Below are 27,444 nucleotides of genomic sequence, written 5' to 3' on the forward strand. Positions count from 1 at the left end.
AGGGGACATCACAACCAGTTTCAGCTCAAGTGTTAGGGATAAAAAGTTAAAATAAGAATAAAATATTCTTTTCCTAAGAGGATTAGTAAGGTGGGGGATCTCTCATTCCGTATGGTGCTTGCTGATCCCAGAGCCCGTGTAGAAAGCCAGGTGTGCACAGTTGTAACTCTAGCACACTGAAGGCAGAGACAGGACACCCAGGCAAGCAACAGGCCATTGAGATACCTGACCTCAAAAGAGAGAGGGGGAGGGAGGGAGGGAGGGAGAGAGGGAGGGAGAGGGAGGGAGGGAGGGAGGGAGAGGGAGGGAGGGAGAGAGAGAGAGAGAGAGAGGGAGAGAGAGAGAGAGAGAGAGAGCGGACAGAGAGACACAGAGACACACAGAGAGAGACAGAGAGGGAGGAGAGAGGGACAGAGACAAAGAGAAAAAAAAGACAGAGAGGAAGCAGTACCTAAAAATGACAAAGTGGTCCTCTGACCATACACATGCACAAAAAATACAGACAATAAGAAGAGACCCAATAGCCGCTGAGAACTAGACCTCGGCTTTACCTGCAGGAGTCCCTAGAAGAAGCATCTGGGTCCTACTAGAAGAGCACATCCCAGGCATACTACAACTTGATCACTGTCCCCTCGGCCTGAAACCTCTCTCTCATCTGCAGCTGGAGTTCACAAAGCTGAAGAAAGAGATCCTCACCTTCAAGATCATCCTGGTAGATGACGATTTCTTTCTCTCCTTCCAAATGAATCGCTGCAAAGAAAAGGTGACAGTGATGTTGACTTCAAGGGTTCCCTAAAAGAAGCACACTCCTCCCTAAAATGGGGCAAGCTGTGAGCTGACTCAGCATTTAGTCAACAGTTAAGGGGTCATGACCTCTGGTGTTTTAGAAGTGTTCCTGGTAATTCTCAGCACCATCAGCTCTTTGTAGAGGGTCAAAGGACTCATAGTAAGGTAACTCGAGTGAACCACAATGAGATTCCCGGATAGAAATTTGTGACATAGAATTTAAAACTAGACACATACTGGCTTGGTGTCAAGACCTATGTCCTGCTCTATGCTGAAACCGTACCATTAACAGGCAGAAAGCACATGGCTGAGCATCCTAGATTCTGGTGCTTGGCAGAGGTAAGAAGCGCTGCTATAAAGCACAGAGTCCGCCTGGCTGCCTGTCATTCCTAAAGGAGTGTCAATCACCTCCAAGTCTAAAGACAATGCTGATGGAGACATCAGGAATGGGGAAACATTGCCCTGCCACACTCATCCTGGGGAGCCACGCTTAAGGCTCACATGCAGGGAGTGAGAGAGAGAGAGAGAGAGAGAGAGAGAGAGAGAGAGAGAGAGAGAGAGCGCTAACTACATGCAGGTGTCCCAGAGGTTTTCAGTCACTACTAGGACTTAAGTGAGCATACCTTGCAACCTTTTGAGGTCAACGGGGTCAAGGGCAGCCACAGCATCGGAGATCCTGGAAGGCCTGCTAACTCCAGCATTATTGACAGCCCTCACTCGGAACACATACGATCTTCCTTCAAAAAGTCCGGTGACAGGGTACTTGCAGATCTTTACCGGTGCATCATTACACTGAACCCAGTTGTTAGTTCCCACCTCACATCTTCGAATGAGAAAGTGTAGAGAAAAGAAGTGCATATGGTAGTCTACCAAATACTCATAGAGCAGTTGCCACAGGGGAGCATGCCATTTGGATATAAATTCACACTACTGAAATACTGGCTTCTATTGATAGTAATACAATAAACCTTAAAAAAATATTTAGTAAATTCAATAGCTGTCTCTATGTACATCCATAGAGAACGAGTGGATAGATGATAAAGATAAATGGATAGAGGAGAGAGATAATACATTGATCGATAAGATAGAGGTAAGACAGGCAGGATAAACTAGAAATAGATAGATAGTGGGTTATAAATAAGAAGCATGATATGACAGGTAAGGTAAGGCAGACAAGCCTGAGATGTATATAAATGATAGATAAAATAGGCCAGTAAGATCGGATGAGATAAAGTAGACAAGATTTAAATAAATGATAGGCAAGAAGCATAATTAATAGATGAACAGACAGATACATATCTGATGATAGATAGATAGATAGATAGATAGATAGATAGATAGATAGATAGATGATAGATAGATTAATATATAGATAGATATAGATAGATGATTGATAGATAGATGATAGATGGATAATAGATAGATAGATGATAGACAGACAGACAGATGATAGATAGATAGATAGATAGATAGATAGATAGATAGATAGATAGATAGATAGATAGACAGACAGATGATTAATAAGAAAAGGGCAGATAACAGAAATATAGCCACATAGATGCAGTTACATAAATAGACAGATAAGTTCAACCTTTGTGATTTAACTCATTTGAATCATTTAAAATAATTCCAGTTATCGAACATGTTTACTCCTCCCAGTTTCTGTCCTCCCTCCCTCTCTGTCTCTCTCTTTGGAGAACAGGCTCCTAAAGGATGGTAATAAAATACAACAAAATAAAAGATAAGGTAAAGCAGAAACCATCACATCCACATTGAACAAGACCAGCTACTTGTTGCGGATTCCTTCTGCAGCTGGGTTGGCAAAGCTTAGGTGAGATAAGGTGTGGGGACAGATCTCTGCCCCGGTCCCCACTGTACATCTTGCTTGAGCTGAGCCAGGGCTGATGTCTTACTGGGGTCCTGCCTAGGCTACTGAACAGTAAGAAGGAACTTTCTAGAACCCTTCCCATGCAGAACTCAGCAGACTTCCAAAAATACAGTCCTATCCAGAAACCTGGTCATGTGGGCAAGATTAGCCTCTGTTTATCATAGGCAGAGGGATTTCAATACAAACTTTTATATAAAATATCCAGCAGAAAAATGAAAGATCAGAAAAACCAGTCTTTTGGGTTCCTCAAGTTGTAGAGCTGAACATTCATGTTTAAAAGTGCCACCTCACTTGCCCTGACTGTCCTGGAGATTGGACTTGTGGGGTCTCCCAGGGCTCAACTTACTAGCATCATTTACCAATTACTTTATCAGTGACATTGGAAGTCCGAGGTGTCCCTACTCTCCTGAATGGTTCTGTCAGCCGGCAGTGACTTTATACATCCAAATGCTTTGCCTTAGTAAGGTCACCTGTGTTCCCACCCCTATGGATGGAACGCAGCACATACTCACTTGTCAATGAAGTAGCCAATAACGGGGCTCTCAGTAGTGGTGTTGGGTGGTTTCCAAGTCACAATAACATAGTCTCGGTTGGCATCATGGCACTGCAGGTCCATGGGTGCCCCAGGAGCCCCTGTGACTAGTGGGTCAGCATCTGTGGCGGGGAATCATGTTTTCACATCTTTTATAAGGCGGGGTCACTGCTGAGCCTGCCCACAGACCTCCAAATTCACATTCTCTCTGCTCAGTTTGATCTTTATCACTGAAGTATTTGGATTTGAATGTGTTTATCAAACCTGCAGGCTGATATCCAGAAGTGTAAATGTCCGTGTGCACTTTCTTTAAAAACTTAGAATACTTAATATTCTCATCTATGAAATTTGCCTTCTCCTAATTTTATCTGGTCACCATGGTGAGCTAGCCTTTGCAACCTGAGAAATACCAATGGAGATGCCTTTATAGATCAAATTCCTTAGAAAAATGTGAGTGCTTAACAGAAAATTAGAAATAACTTGTAGTCAAATGCCTGGGTCAAGTTTTCTCACACTGAAGGCCAGCAGAGCTTCTTGGAAAGTCAATACACTGAGCATTTGATTTTCTTATCTAAAATCCATATTTATTCAGGAGCCGTGGCTGCTGTGTACCCACAGAAGTCTGAGTGTTCTGTGGTGTCTGATTCAAACCTCCCCAATATACTAAAGGCTAGGGATTTATTAACATCTAGCCTAGCGTTTCCTCTCCATTCATAGCCTCCAGAAAGCGATTAGAATGGTTGCACACACCCCCACCCCAGGTTTGAGTTCTGTTCTTCCTGCTCATACTGCTGAATAAGCAAAGCAATCAAACCTGATTGAAGTCATCGCATTTTTACGGCGCAAAACACCCTGACAGAGACACACAGGAGAATGGAAGATATCTTTTAGTGCCAGCCCTAATAAACCCCACAAAGAGCCCGAAAGCACAACCCTGTGTGCTTACGAGATCTTGTGGGAGGTGCTGGAGTGAGGTGTGTATTTTTGTTCCTGGGATGACATAATTTAATGGCAGGGCCCTCCATGAAGCTTTGCTCTAACTGCCACTGAGAGAGAGAAAAATCTAACATCCCAATTTCTTTCATAGACCTCCACCACTGGAGCTGCAGGGGGAGGAACAGAGGCCGGCTCAAGATAACTGGTTACGCGAGACAGAAAGTGTGGTGGCCAGGGGACAGCAACCATAGCTGGGGTCGCCCCAAGAGGCTCAGGAAGGATCCCACAGAGGGTGGCCTGGATGGATCAGGGCAGAAGCAACACTGAGAAAGGAACACAGCTTGAGCATAGAACACTGAGCTGTGCAGAGGGACTCTCAGGCTGTGACTCCAACAAAAGTTAGCCTGGGTTCCCCCACAGGAGGGATAACCATGTCCTCTGAGCTTTGGTGCCTCCAGCCAGGAAACAGAACAACTTACAAAGCTGTCATGTGGATTTTAGGTGGTCTGTGCAGATCACTCATGAACATGCTTATCTATGCACACCTACATACGTGTACATGACAAGTGTTCACATACATGCCGTCATTGCTATTGCCTGGCACTATGCCTGAAACATCAAGAACTTCTTTCTCCATCACGTAATTAAGAATAGTACCCTGGGCTGGAGAAATGGCTCATGGGTTAAGAGCACTGACTGCTCTTCCAGGAGTCCTGAGTTCAATTCCCAGCAACCACATGGTAGCTCACAACCATCTGTAATGGGGTCTGATGCCCTCTTCTGGTGTGTCTGAAGACAGCTACAGTGTACTTAGATACATTAAATAAATAAATCTTTTTTTTTTTAAGTAGCACCCTGATGAGCCTGTGTTGAAAGCTAGATGCAGGACAGAGGATTCAGTCAGACCCAGGGCACTCTGCAACTGTTCTACCGTGCTGCGACCATAGTAAACATGAATTAAGTAAGTTTTTACTTAATTTTAATTAAGCAGAGATGAAAGCCACACAGTCCTAGACGTGTGTCAGTCTGTGTCACACCAGAGCCTAAAGGGGCCACCGCACCTTCATGAGTTGTGTATGCAGCATGGTCACTCTGAGGGTTCCGCTTGCTCACAACTCAGGGTCATTATACCTTGCATGTTGCAGGTCATATGCAAGGACTGACATGCCTTGCACTTTGGAGGGGGCTGTTTCCTGTCAGGGGAGTGTGCAATGGCCAAGGTTAGCCATCCACTTTCCTGTGTCTCTTCCCTGTCACCCCCTGCTAGGTAGCTTCTTCCCACCTTCTCCTTAGACTGCCTTCCCTCCTCCCCAGCTGAGGCACCTCTGACAAACATGAAAGCGCTGTGGTCACTGACTCCACCCCGGGACACGATCCTCAAGGTGTATAGGCCCTCATCATCCTTGTTCAGGTGGCTGAAGGACAGTGAGGCCTGGCCTTCTCCGAAGAACATCTTGGTCCACTTGGACTCTTTCAGCAGCACATCTGAAACAGAATCATAGGGCAAGGTGAGCTCAGATGCTTCCCCACCATCTGCTCCCAGAAGCTCCAGGATGATGTTCAAGGTCAATACTCGACTCCCAAGGTCACTTCCCTGGGTCTGTTTTGCTGCTGGCAGCTTCCACACCAGCAGAGGTGAGAGACAAGCGGCTCAGGTGCAGCAATGAGAAGTCAACAAGCCATTTCTCCCGCCCTGATTCACCAGGACACTCACCATCCCGGTACCACTCCGCTCGTGGCTGCACTCTCTTCAGATCCGGTGTCACCAACAGCGTGCACTTGAGTGTGACTGTCTCGCCCTCTCTTCTGAAAGTGACCCCGAATTTCTCCAAAAACTGGACATCAAAATGTGTGTAGGGGATCACAGATGAAAGAGGTACTGCATGGGAAGAGATAGAGTTAGTGCCCAGCATGTGTGCCTGCGCCTCAGCATAGCAAACACCCTGAGTCTCTGACAGCTGCCAGGTGCTTCCTTGCCTGGCTATGGAGTCTATGCCCTTGGGAGAGGGGGCCTCAGGGTCTGTAGACCACAAACTCGAATGCTGAAGCCCTAAGCACCATGGTATGTAGACAACGAGGCCTTCAGAGGTAATTCAGCTTTGATGACATCATGAGGAGTGGCCCCGAGATAGGCTTAGTATCCTTACAGATGAGCAAGAGGAAGAGGAGCAAAGACCATCTGCAAGCCAGGAAGCAGCCTTCCTCAGAACGCACCCTGGCAGCCTGGGATATCAGGCCTACAAACCCAGAAGCATGGGAAATGGTGGTCCCTGGCCAGTCACGCTGCTGGGAGACAGCCATTCTGTAGTCAGAAAAATGGTTTATCAGTCTTGTCATTTGGACACAGCATGAGCCTTGCTGTGTTTACAAAGCAGGATTTAAGTCCCTCCTCAGCCCAAAGAGTGACTTTGGACAAGTCATGCCCACTTGAGTTATAGAATTTTCTTCTTTAAAATGAACAATGATCAGTGTCTCCAGATTATTACCCCAACAGATCTGTATCCACAGGTTACAAGCCCAACCCCTGCCTGACTCCCAACACCAGCCAATTATGTTAAAGGGCATGGTACTCTCCAATTAGATGCTTACACACACACACACACACCACGATTAGCTTTCTATAAAGCCTTGCCCTGATAGATAGATATTCAGAGCTCCCTATGGAGGTGCACGTGTTGGGGGCAGGTAGAGCCAGCTTGATAAAAAGGCAAAAAAGCTCTACTGTGATTGCATCAGATCAGCTCCTGTCTGTTTTGGGGGATTGCTAACATTTTCCTGGCACTACAATAGGTGTGTGGTATTTAAAGGCAAGCAGATTGGTGTTGACAGACAATAGAGCTAGGGGCCACATGCTTCAGGGTACCACTCATGAGGAAGAAGTTTGTTGGGCTCTGAGGCAGTGGGCACCATTCTCAGAATATCCTGGCTATGTGACCCATAACTCCTCTGTATGAACGGCATGGAGCATTCTCATGCACAAACTGTGGCACCACCATAGATCTGCTTAGGCATTTCTGTTCATTTCTTTCTCCATACATTCTCTACAATTTATGGTTTCACCTATGTCTGTGAACATCAGCTTGCCAAAAGAGAAAAAATTGTCACACACTAACCCTGGCTAGGGAAACCCAGAAAGTTATTAGAAACGTAAGTTTAACAAAGATTTTTACCCTGGGGGGGAAATCACTTCTCACCTTTCTGCTATATAATTAAGCATCTTTCTAGACAAAGACACCCAGGTGTACTTACATCCAATTGGGAGTCCTACTGAGTGGAAGGGCTCTTCATCTCCTCGGTACCCTGTTGAGGAAATTGGGTGAATATGGCACAGAAACAGGCAAGGACAAAGCCTTTCCCCTACTCGGGGCAGACAGCAGGAACATACTTCTCACCACCACTGCAGCGTTGGTAGACACTTGTCCGTGAGGATTAGTTGCTACTGCTGAATAAGTGGCTGTGTCCTCAAAATTGGCCCTTGGGGAGATAAAAAGCAAGTTCATGAGATGCTCTGACACAGCCGGCATCCTGAACCTAAACAAAGCATTCCTAGAAAGCAACGGTGTTGCCTTGGATCCCTTGTGATTTATTGGAAAACAACACAGGCTCTATCTTGGAATGAAGGCCAGGGCATAGTATTAATTATAGATACAAATGAATGTCTGAGCCCAGCCTATGCCAGACCTCACGCTCAGAAAGGAAGGGTAGAAGTGCTTCCAGGAATTGTTTATTTCACCTTCAAGGAGAAAGCACCCGTCTGTCTGACCTTGCTTTTCAGCCTAGTCTGTTGTTTCATGTGGTCACTGGGAAGCTTCTGGGACCTTAGGCCACAGAAGAATCCTTCCTGCTGGGACAATATAGACCCATGTTTGGGAGAGTCCTGCACCTGCTCTAGAGAGAGGGGATTCTTTCCTGCCTGGGGGCTGCTTCACCTCTAGTTGGCTCAAGGTGATCCAAGAGCTATCAATTGGTCCCAATTCTATGATGCTTTCCCATCCTGGAACTGTACCTGCCACTGTCCTGTTCTAAATGGTTCTGGTATCACTCAAGGGCCCAGTGGCTGAGACCTCACTAGAGCCCCAGGCAGGAGCTAGAACTTGGATTTAAGGTCTGAGAAGAAACTCATGAGCCTTCCCAAGCACAGAGAACCCTACTGGTGAAGGAAAGCAGATCCAGAACCCCACCTCAGCCCCCAGAAGAACTTCCAAGCCAGTGGCTGACGTTGGGAATCAAAGATGGTATATAATCTCCAGATTGCAATGGTCCACACAGGCATAATTAAAACACTCAGGCTCCACCGCACATACAATGTGGGTATGTGTCTCTCCCAAGAAGACCATGACCTCAGTATGACAAGGGCCTGGACTCTCTGAGGTGCAGAGTTCCCATCTCCCACGTTTACCCCTTCAACTTCCCCGGTTCGTCTGACAAAAAGGAAGCGGGCAGCTTCATGTGGTCTGATTTATGCCAGGTTCTCTGTTAGTTCCTTGTTGGGGGCGGGGGGAGGGAGGACTTGCTCTCACTTTCTCTCCTGTGTGTGCACACATGTGCTCATACAAATGTACATAAAACATAAAGATACCTGTGTGTTCAGGCTTACAAAAGCCAGAGGTCATCATCTGGAGTCAATCCTTGAGCTGATTTTTTTTTTTTCTGAGACACTGTTTCTCATTGACCTAGAGCTTAGGACCAAACAAGGCTATCTAAACATAAAACCCCAGGTTTCCATATGCCTCTGCCTCACTATCATTGGGATCACAAGTACACACCCAGCTTTTTCATGTAGATCCTGGAAATTAACCACACTTGCATGGCAAGTACTCTGTTGACTGAGCCATATTCCCAATACCACAACCCTCAGCCACTGTCTTATGTAACATTGTCACAGATCCGAGAATTTGGCACTTGGAGAGATTGAAAAACAAATACACATGGCTCCAAAAGTCACATTCCTGCGGCTGTTTCCCTCCAAAATGGGTGGTGGGGGAGGCGGGGCTCTGGGAGAGTTCTTAATCTTGGGGAAAAATAGCGCAACTTCACTTCTGAGAAAGAAAAACTTTGCCCAAGTCTTTACTGTTTACTTTAAAAGCAAATTAAGCCAGTATTCCCAGGAACAAAGAAAGCCCCATTCTTGATCACCTAACTCTCTTCAATGTAGTTTTTGGAGCTGCTAATATTTTCTCTGACCAAGAATTTAATATCTTTAAGAAATAGGGGAGATTTGCCAGAGACCTATACTGTCTGCCCACTCTTTCCTCTTCTCTCGGGAGTTCAACCCACTTTTGCTGTGTCAGCCACGACATCTGGCCCCCTTTAAATGCCACTGCTTACAGAGGTCAGCCAGCCCTGTCCATCTGGACACTCACACCAGCACATGGTGTTCCATTCACCTGGGAGGAATGACTGACAGCTGCCACCCATCAGCCCAGTGCAGTGCTGGCCTGATCCGGATCAGCCATGCAGTTCGAAATTCTGCAGACACCCCTACATCAGCTCGAAAGAACAGCGTGCAACAGAAAGTTCCACAATGGAGATGGCTTGCTTCGCTGACACCTACCTCCACTAGCAATAGCACAGCCAACCGATAGGGGTAGGGGGGATGACAATTTGCTGGCCACAGGCAATGGCTGGGGGGTCCTGGAAAGCTGATGGAAAGGGGCAGTCTCCTGGGGTAACAAACGGAGCCCAACACAGGCCAAGAGGTATCACAGACAAATCTGAGAAGTAGGAACAGGACACCCAGAGAAACCACCCGGCAGAGAGCAGAGTTCTCGGGGAAGCCTGGGCAGGACTTCCAGGAGGATCCCAGAGGAAAAAGAAAGAAAGACTGCCCTTGGCCCCACATATCACCCCATCCTTGGAGCTGAAAAGAGGATTAACACCTGGGCCATGCAGAGTCCTCAGAGATGTGTGGACACAGATAGTACCTGAGTGTCCAGTCAGCTGCGTAGATCGCACCATCTCCAGTTCCATCGAGAGCCCTTCATGTCCATAGGACAGTTCCCAGACCAAGTTTCCTTTGCCGCACTGCAAATTTCATCTATTTCTAACCCATAGTAAATGCCCGGTGCTCGGCCATATCATGTCCAGTTGGCACGGCTTAGGGCAGTGTTGAGAGCTCTGTACTGTATGATTTGTACAGTACATTATTTGTCTGTGCCTAGGCCTCAGTAATGCTTCAACCAGCTGTTTAACTGAGTGACGTCCTTTGAGTTCAAGGTAAAATCTTGTTTCTGTTTATAACCGCTCACCTTGGCAAGTCAGGGTCATTCTCAATATCGGTCAGTCAGAATAAGCACAGGAAACTTGTTTGCTGAGGTCCTCATACCACAGTCGGTATGAGAACCAGCTCTCAGTCCTCATCTCTCCATGTTATCCCTCCCTCCAGAAAAGTATCTAGATCTTTAATTCCTAAAATGCTTTGTGAGGGTGACTTTGGTGACAAAGACAACGTATTTTGACCAGTCTTGAAGTTTTATAAATGCATACAAACTCTCCACCATCAGCTATGGTTCATTGGCTCAATCCCTGCACCAAAAGTTGGGAGAACAGCCCTACCCTCCTGCACAAAGCTTCCTTCCTTCCCCCAAATCCCTCCAAACATCAGGGGCTTCCAACCCCCTCTGAGCTGTTCTTGAGTAAGGAGGAACCGATGTGGCAAAGAAGAGGAAGAGCTTGTCATGGGGTAGACCACCGGTGACAGGAAGGAAGGGTTGAAGTGGTCACCTTCACCCAGGGCAGCCTCTCCTTAATTCCCAGCTTGCCCTGGGCTGAGACGAGAAGATGGGACAGCGCCACCTAAGGCATTAGCACTGATTAGCTCCTCCGTTCACCCATTAGCACTTCTAGCCCTGAGCTAGGGCACAATGGCAGGAGTGAAAAGAAGGTCCTCCTCGGCAGCTGAGACACAGGGCAAGCCTGTGCTTAGGAAAGCAGGCTTGGGAGGCACGGACCACAGCTTTCTTCCCATCTGTAAGGAAAGCCATGACCTGCCAAAAAATGAGACGCCTTGATTTATGCCACTTGTTCCCTAGAATTGGACGAGCCCAAGTGACTGCCGGGTGGGCAGGGTGCCGGTTAGAACTTGTAGAATCTTGCTTTGTCTTGTTCACTGAGCTCCCGGGTGCTTTGTACTAAACAAAACAATGAAACGGCGGTGTGCATATACATAGGGAGTTCCCATACATGTATGGAAGTGAGCACCGGAGTGTCTACAACTGCTGTGTGTGGTCAGATTGTAGGGAAACAGTGCCTAGGGCAGGACAGAACGGGAAGCAGAGGGGACGTCTGAGTGCTTCTGGGAACTGCACCAAACTCTGATTCCACTGAAGGCTAACTTGGAGCCAGTAAACTCTGACCCCATCCTCAGCACGTCCCAGGTGGACCTTCTGCTCCTCGGGGCCTCATAGGGAGTGTTCAGCAAACCCGGATTCTAAATCTAGCCTTCGCTTCATGCTGAGAGAACTTGAGAGGTTTTACTTTTCTGTTGGGATGGGTTCCCGGAATAGAAGGATTTTTTTTTTTTTTTTTTTTTTTTTTTTTTTTTTGGTCTCAATTTTTACTTCCATGGGGACACCTTTGCATCTCAGAGTCTCAGTGTAAAAATGTCTCAACGGGACTTCCTGTGAGGACTTCTTGTGAGATACAAGAATGCAATGTTATCTCTTTGAATGATGCGTAGAGGGCATCAATAGCTATTTCCTCATTGGCGGTAGACAGGAAGTGGAAATCTGGTTCAGGGTTTAGCTCTTCAGACCTTACACACCAAATTCAAAAAGGAGCATAGGAAAAGTTTAGTCATGAAAGCATTCTGCAAAGAGTAGATGCCAGTCATGTCACAAACAAGAGATGAAAGGGACTATTCTAAATGCCCCTCAGAACACAAGAAATCCTTTGGGGGTTGGGGAGAAATGAGGCTCTCTTTATGGGTGGTCAGATAAAAATGTGTGAGTATCTGTACCATGGTGCTGACTGAGTTAAAGTTCAAATGGTGTCAAGGAACCAGATTCCTTTTAAGTGACTTCATAATTTAGCTGCAGGATTCAGAGCATAGTCATAGGAGTCAATGTCACCTCAGAATGCAAGGAAAAGCTCCTTCCACAGCCAGCTAGGAAGGAGGACAAGGCATCCCTCACTCCAGACACACCCCGGATCAGATGATCTGTAGCTAAGCACTTTGGAATGAACAGCTGAGCTGAGCTATCACTTGTGGGCTTTCCCAATGCTCTTTTCCTGGAGAACATGAAATTCTCTTGATCTGCTAAGAATGTCCCAGGAGGGAGGAGGAGGAGGAGGAGGAGGAGGAGGAGGAGGAGGAGAAGAAGAAGAAGAAGAAGAAGAAGAAGAAGAAGAAGAAGAAGAAGAAGAAGAAGAAGAAGAAGAAGAAGAAGAAGAAGAAGAAGAAGAAGAAGAAGAAGAAAGCAAAGAGATCTGCTGGTCCCTGCAAGTGTAAGTCAAGAGACCTGGGTTTCTGGGTCATTCCATCATGGCCTTCCAATTAGCTGACTTTGTTCTTGGTACTTCTGCACTGTTTAAAGCCAGTGTTATTCTGGATGTAAAGTTTGAATAGTGCCAACATTGAGTCGGGGTGGGACAATTTTTATGCTTGTCCAAGTCCAACCTATCCAGGTCTGCCAGTCAGAGTGCACCTACCCCAGAGATCAGATATGCTGATATCAGTGTTGTCCCTGAGAAAACTGGCACTGGCCTGCTGCCCCTGATCCTTGGATGACAAGGGAAGAGCTACTGTCCACAGAGTGCCTGGTCTCTGGAGACCACCCACCCAGCCAGCTTCTCCCTGAGCTTTCCTCCAGGGACACATGTCTACCCGCAGAGTCTTCTGGATCCCTCCCATCCCCTACTCCACATCTGGTTCCTTGTTCTTGAGTTTCAGAGTGAGCTTGGCCCCGGTCACCTTGGGGACCCACCCACTGCTGGTCAGTGGGGATCCTATCTCATCACCTCAGCTTCTAAGACCCCTTTTAACTTCAGTGAAGCTAGCATCCTCCCTGTTCTGCAGGTTCCCTGGTCTCCATTTCTCCTTCCCCTTTCAGCCCCAGCCCCTGTGCACTTCAAGAGATTGTTGGATATTCTTCACACAAACACCCAGTACTGTGGCACCTAGAATAGCACCTGGCACCCAGTTGGCTCTCAGTAGACGACAGAAGAAACCAACCAGCTGTGAGGCTAGGAGTCTGCACTTGTGGGAAGCGGGGCTTCCAGCTTAGCAGAGACTGGACGGCGGTGGAGAAATGACACTTACACAGGGAGGACCTTGAGGGGCCCATGGTCCTGTGGCACTTGGGGACAGCACTACACGGTCCTCAGGCCACCAGAATGAGCTCAGGGAAGGGACTGTATGTCCCCACAGAGAAGCAGAAGATACAAGGAAGCAGATAGGAAGAGGAAAGTAAGCTGGGAAGCAGAAAGAAAAATCCACCTCAGCTGCAGGGTCAAGCCCCTGCATGTGACCCCTTCCTCCATCTTAATGGAGCCCCTCATCATCTCCACCAAGGGATGGCTGGTCATCCCGGCCTCCTGCTGCAACTTGACATCCCAGGGTGGGGTGGTGCCCAAGGAGGGGTTCTCATTCTCTCAGGAGAAGTCGATAATAGGGGAGGGGTTTGTGAAGGTAGGACTGAGAAGAAAGGAGTTGGGTGCTGCAGTTGGGACTTAGAGTGAATAAATAAATATTTTTTTTTAATCTTGTAAATTGTGCTTATCTACGAGCCTCCCCCGGATTCTTCCCGCCTTGGCTTTCTGTCTGTGGACTGCATACTTTTCTTAGCTCTGGTATCCCGTTCCAGATCTGCTAGGGGCTGAACATATTCCTCCACTGTAGCCATCACTGAATGAATGAATCTGCCTTACTATTGGGAACCAATATCAGAATCATTCATTCTGCTACAAAATCCAATACATAAAATATTTTATTGAAGAAGAAGAGGAAAACTTTTTATCCTAAGCAAACATCTAGCTCTCTCTCTCTCTCTCTCTCTCTCTCTCTCTCTCTCTCTCTCTCTCTGTGTGTGTGTGTGTGTGTGTGTGTGTGTGTGTGTGTGTGTGTAGCATGTGTGTGCCATCATCATGTGACTCTTCCAGTCTTCCAGTCACCATGTCAATCAAGCTGGCCCAGACATCCCAATTTCTCTGCCTTGGCCTCCCGAGTATAAGGATCAGGGTTTGACCACCTCCCCCACCTGGCTTCTGCTTTAAGTCTGTACATGGTTATAGGATGCGACCCTGGCACACACTGACTGTTGGTCTCCTCACCTGTTAATCTCCAGAGTGTGCACTCCATACCTGCTCTCAATCCGGTACTTGCCTGGCTCCCCCGCCTGGCAGATCAGACTGCCGTCTTTGTACCTGGTGGGGGAAAGCATTCATTTCGGTATCCAGGCAGATTCTCTTCTGCAGTTTGTCCCAGCCTCCTTTATGCTCTGAGAAGCATCTGCTCCTCTTTCCCCTGCCCATGAGTACAAGGTGGTTGGGATACAGCCTTCTTCTAGAGGCAAGAGTTCTATCATTCAAGCAGACACATCTACTTGAACCCACATATCTTGTGAATTCAGAAGTTATCATTCCATTTAAAAAGAAATGTAGTTAATGTTAGCCAGGTCCCAGCCTAGTCCAGCGGGCTGCATTGTAGTTGGAGCCTATGAGGAAAATATCATGGAGTACATGAATTCTTAGTTTTGGAAGCTCCAAGTCCCCAACCTGTATATCAGAAGTCAGCCACCCACAGGCTAGATCACAGCCGGGCAAGCCTTAGTATCCTTCCTTGCCTCCTAATGTCATGGATGGGCTGAGCTACAAAGTTACTGTATACAGAAATCCATGATTTCAACCGCTTAAAGATGTAACTCATCGAGATTTACAGCTTCCCGACATGAGCCTTCCTGGAATGAAAGCAGATACATGGGCTCTGTGCACAAAGTCAGCACAATGAGGCCAGTGCATAGACAATGGCCAAGACAACAGACATAAATGTCTAGTCAGGGACCAAAACTCTCCAACAAGATGTTCTGAAAGACTGGTCAATGTCCCTAAATTTTAAGTAGCAGAGCATTAGTTAGACAGGCATTTTGAATGTTGTGCACGTTTCCCACATGGACTTGTGTAGGTCTGTACAACAGGCTCAAAGGCATGCGCTTCTTCCATGCACATAGCTGCTGAAGGAAAGTGGCCCCCAAATGCTGTCTCTCACCATTGCACCACGGGGGTGGGGAATCCTTGTACAGTGAAACAGAGCCTCACAGACATCCGCTCCCAGATGGTGTGGGACCTTAACCTCACCAGGATCTCAGGGGCCCTGCTCATCCGGTCTTCAAATGAGGGTCTCTCCCAAGCCAGATTGTCTTCTAGCTACAGGGAGAAGGGAGGTGGTCAGGGTGGGTGTGGCAGGAGCAGCCCACTGTTAGTGAAGCGTTAGACCAATTGTATGTAGGCAAACTCTCCTTCTATGCACCCGGAAGAGCTTGCAGGTCCTCCTACCGTCTGCTCCAGGAAGTACTTGTCCAGCTTGTCCCGAGCCTGTGACCTTGCCAGGTGTACATTCTCCTCCATCTGGGCCAGGTCACTGAGGAAACGCTGCCTCTTAGCTTCTCCGTAAGAAGCCGCTAGAGACCGGTATCTAAGAGAGCAAACTCTGTTGGTCACGGGACACGTGATAGATTTGGTGGCACTGACAGACTAGACAGGTCCTCTCTGTGTGCCCACCCCTCGGTGTGAAGGGGTAAAGGAAGCTGATGAGGAGAAGCAAACAACCCTTTCTACTTAGGCATGCTTAAAATAGTCCTAACTTTGACACTGCTGAGAATTCCTGAAAATACGAATTTGCTATCTCTGGATTTAAAACAAAAACAAAAACAAACAAATAACAAAAACACCACCAGGGATCTGAAAACGCTAAAACTCTTGCTTTTATCTCAGTGTATGCTACAATCCTAAATCCTAAATATATCATTGTCCGTGAATAAATGCTCTTTTAAAGAACTGAAAAGAAGAGTTGTCATTTGAGTTCGCCATTATTAGCCCAGCTAATCCATCATTACACAGCATGCAAGTGAAGTATGCTTACCCAACTCTTCTGATTTAAGATTTTTTTATTTTTTATTTTATTTTATTTTTTGAGAAACGTTAGGGAGCCGTTGGAGATATACACAACAGGTATGAAATATTTGGCTGCTCAATTTATTCTCTTTAAGATTTATTTTTAATTATGGCGGTGGGTGCAGATGCAGGAGAAAGCCAGAGGCATAGGATCCCCTGGAACTGGAAACTCCAGGTGGCTGTGAGCCACCAGGGAATCAAGCTCAGGTCCCCTGTAAAAGCAGCAAGTGTCTTAGCCATGGAGCCATCCCTCCTGCCCTCCTCGTGTTAATCCGGAAAGACCAAAGTGCAGCCAACAGCTGTTCTTCTATTACCTGGATTTTGTGACTTTAAGACTGACATTTTGGCTGGTCCTTCTCTTTCCTATGACAGTGCACCCTCGTGAGCCAAACGCTATTGAAATCTAAGATATTATGATTTATAGAACCCTTCCTAGCCCTTGGTGTCCACAGAGGCAGCTGTTTAAACACTGGCTGCCTCCTCAGGAGATGACCTTCTCCGAGGGACAACAGGCTGTGATGGAAACTCAACCGTGGAGTCTGAGGTCTGAGGCACCTGATGCTCGAGCTTAGAGAAAGGCAGGGATCTAAGTACAGAGGATAATCTCAAGCCAACATCTCAGCCCCGGTCATGAGAATGGTGGAGATTTAGTCCAGATTCTTTGTGTGTTGGAACTGACTTCGATGGTCAAGAGCAAGCAAGTGAAGGGAGAGCAGGAGCACTCAGCTCTGATTATCAGCAAGCCCAGCTTCTCTTGGCTCAACCTCCCCAGATAGCACGCCTCCCTCCGCCATACACAGGTTCTATGGACAGCAGCCAGCAGAGGACACAAAGAAGTTACCTGTCTTCATTTTCAACTTCCTCCTCTTCTGATGCGCTCACCCGCTTTGCACAGAGCCTGCAGGTCATCCCCCCAGCAGAGCTCTGACTGGAAGCTCTCTTCGAAGAGGACCTCTCTGTAAGAGACCTCTGGGACAATGACTGGGTGGTTGCTTGCCTAAGCAAACAGCAAAAATAATTAGATGTGCTGAAAAATGACTAACACAGTGCTTCTTTTCTATACATCCCAACTCTCTCTGAAGTACACACATGTGCACCCAGAGCATAGGCACACAAGTACACAACCATGGACATCCATGTCTATACAGATGTACCTGTGCGTGCCTGCATTCCTGTATATGTGCACACACCTCATAAAGAGGTACACACACACACACACACACACACACACACACACACATTGCACAATCACAAGCAGGAACAGGCATATCCATCGACACACACACATGCTCATACATACATCTATACTTGTGCAAACACTCACATACACTGATATATATGCACACATATGCATGCGTACACCTAAACCCAAACCCACATTTTTGCATATGGTGCCTTCCATTGGTTTATAAATGCCCTCTGGAAAGCACTTCCCCTGAGCTCCCTATGGCTGCTTCTATCTCTTCTCTGCTGGCTATTTCTGAACCATACTTCTTGGTCTGCAGCCAAGATTGTGGTGTGTGTGTGTGCGTGTGTGTGTGTGTGTGTGTGTGTGTGTGTGTGTGTGTGTGTGTGTGTTGAGATGGACAGCAAATGTTTGGCTTTGTTTATAACAAGGGATAGCAACTAAATGAAAACCACAGACATTTCTAAATATAGGACACTGGTGACATGTGGCAGGCACCTACGGCGAGGGAAAGCCAGCCTCAGAGGTTTCTTCCTGCTCACCGCCCTCTAATCAGCCCATTGAAGCTGTGGATATGCTGCCCACAGGCAGTGCCAGGGAGGCACGAGCTGCAAGCTGGGGGAGATCTCATCCTTCGGGAGCTTGGCTAGGAAGAAACGTCATCCGTCAGAAGCTGGAGAAGATGAGGGTAGGACTGGATTCCAGCTCCCCTTGGCTGGTAGGACACTTGCGTGTCACACCTGTACTACCATTTCCATTTGCCTTGTCATTGAGGAAACCCTACCGATGTTCTTCCCATTGTTTTCCTCCTTGCTGCCCTTTAAATCCCATACAGAAAGACACCGAGGAAGAATATAAAAATCAGTGGGCTTGTACTGAGTATTCTTGGGCATCTCCACCATGGGGCGCAGAGCCAGCTCACAGGCCACAGAGGATACATGACAACTCCACCCAGATGGGCCATTCAACCCAACCAAACTCTTGTCTTCAAAAGGGATGTGTGCATCAGAGATGTTCTCTTCCCTGCTTTTGGACTTCCCACAAACCACTTCCTCTCCAGATCTCAGGGAATAGTACAGTTGCTGGTCAGAAAGTACCAAAGCCATACACACAGAATCTATGGAGTCTAGCCAGACCTGTCAACTTACTTTTTCGATGTGTATTGGTCCAGGAGGTACCTGGTTTGGATGTTTTGATATGACTGGCCAAAGTGCTTGTGTCTTTTCTGGTAGAAAGGCACTGCAACCAGGGACATCTTGGGTGTTCCTAAGGGAGAACCAAGTATGAGGAGTCATGTCCTGTGCTTTCTGCCTGTCACATTCTGCATTATTCCAAGGGAGAACAGACAATGGCACTGTGGGAAAGATGTGCTTGCTATGAAAGCATGAAGACCAGAGTCAGGTTCCCAGCAGCCATATGAAAGACTCTGTTACATGGCTGTAACTGTAGGGCTAAAGGTGGCAGGATGAAGAGGGGACGAGGCCAGGAGCTCACTGGCCTGGTAGTCCAGACAGATTGGTGATCTCTGGGTTCAATGAGAGACCTTGTCTCATGGCAGTAAAGTGCAGAACAATTGAGGAAGATACCTGGCATTGACCTCTGACCTACATACACACACACAGAGAGAGAGAGAGAGAGAGAGAGAGAGAGGAGAAAGAGAGACACAGAAATAGACACATGCATTCAGAGAGAGAGACACAGACAGACACATGTAGAGAGAGATGCACACACTCGGGAAGAGAAACAGATAACACACATAGAGAGACAGACAGACACACATATACTCAGAAAGAGAGACAGACAGATACATACAGACACACACACAGACACAGAGAGACACAGACACAAACACAGATAGAAACAGACACACACATTTAGAGAAAGAAGGAAAGACAGACAGATGTACATGCACACACTGAAAGAAAGACAGACGCAGAGACAGATGCACACACTAAGGAAGAGACAGATGAGACAGAGAGAAACACACACACACACACACACACACAGATCCCAAAAAATGGAAATGGGGATAATTACACAGCAGATATCATCCTCAACTATAACCACAAAGCCCACAGACTTCTCTGGAACCCACTCTTATTTTTCGTTAGCTTCCACGAAAATGGGAAACCGTGGCTCTCTGTTTCGTTTCATTTCTAGCTTAGCAGTCTTTGTAGCGTGCCTACTGCATTCATGGCAGTGCAGAAAGCTGTGTGAGAAAAGAGGGTAAAAATAATTTAACCAGATTAGAGGAGTAAACACATACTTGAACTGTCAAGAGCCTGAGGCCACAGAGATACAGCTGCCTGCAAAGGAGAAGAGAGGACAGCCAGAGAGGCCCCCAGCAGGAGACATGTGGCCAGGGCCCTGAGGGGTGACTGCTGCAGAGAGAGATCAGGTGACAGGAAGGGCATGAGATCAGAATCATGGCAGTGGGAATGTGGAGTGCATCTCAGAGCTGCTCTGTGAATGTGGAGCCACACCAAACACGTCCGGTGGCTGACCCAGGGGTCTTAGAAAATTGCTAGCCCCCCATCTGAAGTCATGAACCTTGGGCTTTGGGTAGGAAGGTTGGAACAGAGGCAGGAAAGTACAAACCAGCACTAAAACCCCAGGATGGTATAAAGAAAATATTTCACCAAGTCTGGGTGAAACTCTCCCAAAAGAGCATCACGGGAATCTCCCAAGTTCATCTCCTGTCTGCATTCACCCCAAGTAAATAGAACCCGTGACTCATCCACACCTCACTTGGGCCTCTCTGCACAGCCACCCAGAGGCAGCTCCCTCACCTCTGTGACCCTCACTCTCCTGGGTGACATGAAAAGAACTGCTCAGGCCTGAACCTTGTCTGTTCTGTTTAGAGAAACCCAAAGCCCAGCCCCGAATCCATCACTCAGACGTGCTGACGGTAGCTCAGGATAGGAACTCTCAGGGTAGCGCAGAAAGGAAAGACTGCCCCCAGTCCTCACCACCCAACCCGCCTGTCTAGTAGAAGATTCACCATATTGCATGATTTACCCCACGATCAATTCCGGTTAAGACTGCGGGGTCTCAGAATCACAGAGCTGAGGAAGATCCTGGGGATTATCCAAACAATTAGCCCAGCCCACCACCCACTCCCCAAGGTCAGTAAACTTCTCTCTTATGGAAGTTAATGCTTTGACATGCTAGCATATTTCAGTATTTCTTCTTGAAAATCGACTTGTGATCCAGCCATCTCCCTAGCCTACAGGACATGTATGGATTCCACAGAGTGGACCGTCATCCATGGGCTACAAATGTGTAACAATACATTGTGCCCTAATTAGGGGCCACACGGATCCAGCCCTGCCAGCCTTCAAGGAGAACTCAGAGGTCAAGTGCCAGGCTCCACGCTGAGGCCAAACTTGACTCCTGCTCTGTGATGCTTCTGGTGTTTGCTCCTAATCTCCCCAGCCCTGATATTCCACACTGAATCTATGTAGCAGCTGGCACTGAGCTTGGTATAGAGTAACAAACAAGAGAACCCGTGGCTGCTCTGTCACACGGTCACTGTGACACTGAACTGTGACACTGACCTCTAGATAGGAAGGGGCACCTGAAAGGCCCATCAATTTAACATGGGTGGGCCTCGGCTGTATTTCAGCAAGGCACTCACCACAAAAGGTCTTTGAAGCCATGCATATGCGGGGGCTAAAGATGGGCCTTACAGAGTTAACCGCCATGGATTTTTCTCTAGGATTTCTTCCTTGATCTGTCTCCCGATGAGTACTTCACCAGAAACCATAGACTATCATATCATTCCATATATTTATACCCATATATGTGCATGCTATGTTAACCTTCAAACTTTGTATCTCTTTGCAAAATGAACCCCAAACACATGCTACATCCCTAGTGAAACTAACTGTACCCCAAAGAGAGCCATGCACACTTAGCTAAGTCCATGCCTCTAGGCATATGTAAGGTGACAAGGGTCTTTACAGCTCTGGGACTGTTTTCCCTCTAACTGGTCCGATAGTCACTCAGTGCCCCAGCTCACACAGTGCACAACATGGTGTATCTCTGACACTACCCTCACACGCTTCAGGGTGGGCCTGGAAGTCTTCAAACATTTGATGTGTGAGGAACACACACTTTGTACTGATTAGTGAGGAACCGCTGTCCTCAAGTAGTCTCGTTTCCTGGGTCTCTCACTCTGACACACTGACCCTCTGTGGATACACACCCCAGGGGCCTTTGGCAAGGGCAGCAGCACTTACTCCAAATGTTTTGTTCCCTTATATCAAAGGCAGGATTGTCGGGTGCTCTCAAAGTACAGGCCCTCTCTACTCCACCTATTTCCAAACTGCAGCCTTTTGAAGCAACTGATCTATGCCCACGGTTGAACCCAAGACCACTGGATATAAAGGAGAGAACACCTCAGAACTCATTGCCCAGGGACAATGCAGGCTGGGCCTGTGAGCCTGGCCCCTGTGCCTGGGATCCTCAGCTCCACTTCCCTCTTCAGAATGCTATCAGCCTCATGCACAACGAGACATAGAACAAGAAAGGGGGACACATGGGACCTCAGCATGTGCTCCGCAGCCACTGCTGACTCCTTGGGACCTTACACTTCAGAACCTCCCTGAGCCAGGCTGGGCTCCTAACCCAAGTTCTATCAATGGAACCTCTCAGAGGTATATTTTGTAGCCCAGTAAATGCTCTGGGGCTGCAGCTGGTGAGCATCAGACACAGTGAGGTGAAAGGGCTCACCCAGCCTTACACCACTACTGTCCTATTTAAGAAATAGTTTAAGTGCCCCGACACATACCTAAAAAGACAAGGAGTACCTCCTCTTCAAAGATCAGGTTCCCCTGGAGTTCAGGAGACAGAGAGACTTTGGTTCTAGAGACCCCAAGGCCTGAATGCTCGCAGTCGGGCTGCTGAAAGACCAGGGAACTGAGCTAATGCCAGAAATATTCCTTTAAATACCCCTCACTCCAGCAGCATATGCCCGTGGCTGTACGGAGCTAACATCAGAGGCCATGTGGACCATTTAATGCTGAGCCCTCTCAGATGAACACGCCCCACCCGACCTACTGGTGCATTCCAACAGAGCCAAGACACCAGCTGCTCTCCTGACCACTCCCAGGCACTCTCCTTCTCAGCCCAGCTCTGGAACCACACCCGGGAGGCTCCTGACATGTTTAGGAGTCATGACACCATCTTGAAACTCTATCCCGTCCCCAAGCACTGGGACTGCGTGTCTTTGATGTACCTTATTATAAGCCCTCCCTGCAAGGAACAGTGGAAAGAATCCCGTTTGTGCCCCTAAACGTGGTTTTAGTCTGTGAGGCTATGTCAAGTTCACAGACTCATGGGATAAAGTCATGGAAGAGGAGAGAAGATCACCTGGTGCAGAGTGGACCCCAAGGGACAAGCCCTGAGTTCATAAACCCGGAGGGATACAACTTTGTCTTCACAAAGTACTCAGCAGTCTGTGAGGACTCACGGCTCCCCCAAAATGCTTCAATGGCATTGAATTTGCCACAGGACATGATCCCAGGAAGCTCCCACTCAGGTGATTCCTACAGCAATAATGTCATGGTGTCATCTTATCTCACAAGAGAAGATTAAGTCAACGGTTTTTTAAAAAACGGCACGAAGTTGACAATCTTCCCTCATTCTGCATATAACAAAGGTCCCCGATTCATGTGTGTCCCATTCAAGTTTGCTACAAATATAATTTAACTCCTCCCAGAGCATTCCTCAGCTTACCCCACATGTCTCCTCTGTCTCTACAGAGCCAGAGGTGTCAGTTGGTGAGCTCATGGGCACAGCATCTCCAAAGGGCTCATGGAGTTGGCATGAGCCCCAGAGGCTAAGTCCTTGGCTCCTACAGCAGCTTTTTATCTGCTCCCCCCCATCCCCCATTATTCAGTATCGCCTTTAAGTGTCTTCGTTCCTCGTGCTCTTTGCTTCCTGTTTTTGTTGCACTCGGGGAAGGAAGGAATGTTGGGCAGGTGACAGAGAAAACTGGACATTTCCAGCCTGGCCCTCAAATGTAGCATTAGCCCTTCCCTCCTGGCAGGCAGGTCACTGTGCACAGCTAGAGACCTGCAGGATCCAAAGCCCAGATGTCCAAGGAAAGGAAACCCAATAACCCACAAACAGCTGTCCTTTCACTGAAAAAGCATGAGCCTCCCTCCCAGCCCTGCCCACACTCTAAGCTAAATGCCTAATGTTTCTCTACTTCGCCCCCTTCCTAGTCAGCCCTCTGCTCTCTCCATCTCTGATCATTTCTAAGAACCTCAGACATCAAATCGATTAGCTGATTTAGAAACAGGAAAAAAAATTAATGCAGGAAACCAGCAGATACAACCTACCCTTAGGTAGTGTCAGATAATACAATAATATGGCCTAGAATATAGGGAAATAAAGAAAAATATTGGGGCCATGGCTAGACATGTAGCGCAGTGAGGGGAGTCCCTGTCCAGTGTGCCTGAAGCCGTGGGCTTGCTCTCCAGCACAGGATAAAAACCTGGTGACACATGCCTATGAATCCAGGAGTCCAGCACTCAGGAAATGAAGGTAGGAGAATCAGAAGTTCAAGGTCCTCCTTGGCTAGATAGCAAGTTCAAGACCAGCCTGGTATACATGACCACCCCCCTTTAAAAAGAAGGAGAATAAGGAAAGGAAGGGAGGGGAGGGGAGGGGAGGGGAGGGGAGGGGAGGGGAGGGAAGGGATCCTAACTGAGATGAGCATAGAGCCCAGCCAAAGGTAGAAACCAAATGATTTCTCCTATAGTAAGGAATATACGCAGGTAACTCTTCACTCAGAACTGGGCCCCCATGGGAGAGCAAGTGTAGCATGCTCTGCCATCTCCCAAAAAAGATCACAGCTGAGAAAAGAAGAAAAACCACTCACCCAAAGGAGAATAGCCAGCAGGGAGCAAACAACTGTGGAAGAGTTTCCCAGACACTGGCGAGGACAGCAGTGCTAATTTCTCCCTGCAGAGCCCGGTGCTTCCCCCCCATTTATGGCCAGAGGAGGTGCTATATTTAGGCACAGGACTGCCTCTCCCAAACCCATACCTGCATCATAAATCACTGGCCTGTTCTCCAGAGAAGCACCAGATGCAAGGGGGCCAATCAAACCAGAGGTAGACAGTGTTAGTGCTGGGTCCCAGGGCGCTCTGCTCTTTCCCTCCCCATCTAATGCATAGGAGCTGAAAGACAGACCCAAACCCTCAGGCATGCTTTCTCATTCACTGAAGGCTCCCAGACATATGCAGTGGCTCCCTACATGAGCATCCATGAACATCTGAATCAGCTGTTAGCCAAAGCACCTACATCCAAGGGTGCTATTGGCTACGAACAGAGAAGACAGCAGTTCTGTGTATTTTCCTGTGAGTGTGTGTGAGTGTATGTGTGTTTGTGTGTGTGACTGTGTGTGTGAGTTCGTGTGTGTGAGTGTATGTGTGTTTGTGTGTGTGACTGTGTGTGAGTTCGTGTGTGTGAGTGTATGTGTGTTTGTGTGTGTGAGTGTGTGTGTGTGAGTGTATGTGTGTGTGTGTGTGTGAGTGTGTGTGTGAGTTTGTGTGTGTGAGTGTATGTGTGTGTGTGTATGTGTGTGAGTGTATGTGTGAGTGTGTGTGTGCATGTGTGAGTATGTGTGTGAGTATATGTGAGTATGTGTGAGTGTGAGTATGTGTGTGTGTGTGTGTGTGTGAGAGAGAGAGAGAGAGAGAGTGTGTGTGTGTGTGTGTGTGTGTGTGTGTTGATTTAAAAGTTACACTAATCTGGGTGTGACTTTACCTTGGGAGAATTTATCAGGAGCTCCTTTCTGGGCAAGCTCAGTCTTATTTACGGTCTTCACCAAACGGTGCTGCATCTGACCTGTGGGGATAACAGCAGGTGTCCATCTTCTCACACAGCATGTGTCCAAATATAAATAACATGCACCTGGCACGGTCACATTGCCAAGGGGAGGAGTCTGGAGGGATGGCTGTGGCTTGAGGACTCTAACCAGTCAACCCTGCAGAGCTCTGGATTGCTGTCTTGGGTCGTGTGCAATAGCCACAACCTAGAAGTAGGCTGTGAAGATTATACATCCAAAGTCTCCCACGTTTGCTTATCCGAACAACTTGAGGAACAAGAAAATAAGTATCTGAAAGCCTGAGTCGAAGGCCACCCCTTCCCCCATCCAAGAGTCCTTGGATGCTCAGTCAGGGACTTAGATACATCTATTTTGTGTCTTATTTTCACTAATACCCCAGTGGGTCTTGTTAGTTTTATGTCAACTTGACACAAACTGCAGTCCTTTAAGAAGACTGACTCTCAGCTGAGGAAATGCCTTCATGAAATTGACCTGCAGGCCAGCTTGTGGGGAGTTTTCTTAACTAGTGATTAATGTGGGAAGGTTCAGCCCATTGTAGATGGTGCTGCTCTTGGGTGGGAGGTCCTGGGTTCTATAAGAACGCAAGCAGAACAAGCTGTGGGGAGCAGGCTGGTAAACAGTACCCTTCCATGGTCTCTGCTTCCAGGTTCCTGCCCTGAAGTTCTTTGACTATGGACTGTGATGTGAAACTATAAACTAAAATAAACCCTTTTTCCCTCAAGTTTCCTTTGGTCGTGGTGTCTTACAAAAGCCATAGAAACCATAGCTAAGACAGAAATGGGTACCAGGTCATAGGGTGTCTTAGTTAGGGTTTCCATTATTGTGAACAGATACCATGACCGAGGCAACTCTTATAAAGGACAACATTTAACTGGGGCTGGCTTACAGGTTCAGAGGTTCAGTCCATTATCATCAAGGGAGGAGCAAGGCTGCATCCAGGCAGGCATGGTGCAGAAGATGCTGAGAGTTCTACAACTTGATCTGAAGGCCTCTAGGAGATTATACTGACCAGACTTAAGCATATATATGAGACCCCAAAGTTCCACCTCCGTAGTGATACACTTTCTCTAACAAGGCCACACCTCCTCCAACAAGGCCACACCTCCTAGTGGTGCCACTTCCAGTGGGTCAAGCATATTCAAACCACCTCAAAAGGTATTGCTGTGGAAGTTTCAGTTGACTATTTTTGGAGGAGGATCATGGAAGGACTTTGGAACTTAGGGCTAGAAAAGCTATTCTGTGTTAAGTGCTTAATAAGCTATTTGGGGACTTAAATGTAAGAGCAGGATGGACAATAGAGGCTCAGACTGTGAGGGCTCAGCCAGGGCAACTTGTGTGGTGAGTTTTGTTTTGTTTTTTGAGAATCCACAGTGTCTGATCCACTGAGCCTGAAGCGTCTCTCTGTAATTAACAAGACACCAGAACCACTGAAGTGGAACCTGTGTTTTGACAGAACAATTGCCCCTGGTCAGATGGGGATAAAAAAAATCATCCGTGGTTAAGGAGAGACCAGCATCGGGGCTAGAGAGATGGCTCAGTGGTTAAGAGCACCGACTGCTCTTCCAGAAGTTCTGAGTTCAATTCCCAGCAACCAGGTGATGTCTCACAACTATCTGAGGACAGCAACAGTGTACTCACATACACAAAATAAATAAATCTTGAGAGAGAGAGAGAGAGAGAGAGAGAGAGAGAGAGAGAGAGAGAGAGAGAGAGAGAGAGAGAGAGAACACAGTATTGAGGTGACATCTTATGGGAAGGGTTTCCTCAGGGTCAGCACACAGAAGCTGTGGTCCATACTTCATGCTGGCAGCTGAACTTGATAATGGATAAGAGTTCTAAGTTGAAAGAATAAAGGGGTCATGGAGATCATCTGACGTTTGGCACCATCGGAGGTCAATGTGGGGTAAAAACTCCAGAATTGAAGGGACTGTGGAGAGAAGTTGAGGCTTGGCACCCCTTGTCAGTGTCAGACTCCCTGAAGAGTGCCCAGAAGAGCTATTGCTGGAGGTGACAGCGATCTGGAGATGTCTGTACCATGGGACAACAGCATGGTGGCCCTCAGTGACCTTGAACAACGTATCAGCCGACAATGCCCATCAGGAGGGTATGGAAAGCGTCACAACAGGTCCTGCCATCAAGAATGCACT

At 47.5% G+C, this 27,444-nt stretch overlaps 1 protein-coding gene across 2 annotated transcripts in view; it reads right to left on the reverse strand.

Annotated features, from left to right (window-relative positions):
• The window catches only part of MYOM2 (myomesin 2), a 64,396-nt gene extending 39,976 nt beyond the window's left edge, over nt 1-24,420 (reverse strand). The window contains exons 1-13 of one of the 2 annotated variants that reach the window (XM_080928764.1): nt 24,326-24,420; nt 18,585-18,702; nt 17,092-17,247; nt 15,633-15,771; nt 15,346-15,503; nt 14,412-14,504; nt 7,528-7,616; nt 7,392-7,442; nt 5,857-6,021; nt 5,466-5,627; nt 3,187-3,328; nt 1,410-1,609; nt 697-750 (exon numbers count right to left, since the gene is read on the reverse strand). In XM_080928764.1, coding sequence (XP_080784890.1) covers nt 697-750; nt 1,410-1,609; nt 3,187-3,328; nt 5,466-5,627; nt 5,857-6,021; nt 7,392-7,442; nt 7,528-7,616; nt 14,412-14,504; nt 15,346-15,503; nt 15,633-15,771; nt 17,092-17,247; nt 18,585-18,691 — 1,516 coding nt within the window. In that variant the 5' untranslated portion in view covers nt 18,692-18,702; nt 24,326-24,420. Of the gene's footprint in view, nt 1-696; nt 751-1,409; nt 1,610-3,186; nt 3,329-5,465; nt 5,628-5,856; nt 6,022-7,391; nt 7,443-7,527; nt 7,617-14,411; nt 14,505-15,345; nt 15,504-15,632; nt 15,772-17,091; nt 17,248-18,584; nt 18,703-22,228; nt 22,456-24,325 lie in introns of those variants that run through there. The other variant, XM_080928763.1, reaches the window with a different exon arrangement.
• Nucleotides 24,421-27,444: the final 3,024 nt, after the last annotated feature.

This window comes from Micromys minutus, assembly GCF_963924665.1.
Source record: "Micromys minutus genome assembly, chromosome: 14".
Lineage (NCBI taxonomy): Eukaryota > Metazoa > Chordata > Mammalia > Rodentia > Muridae > Micromys > Micromys minutus.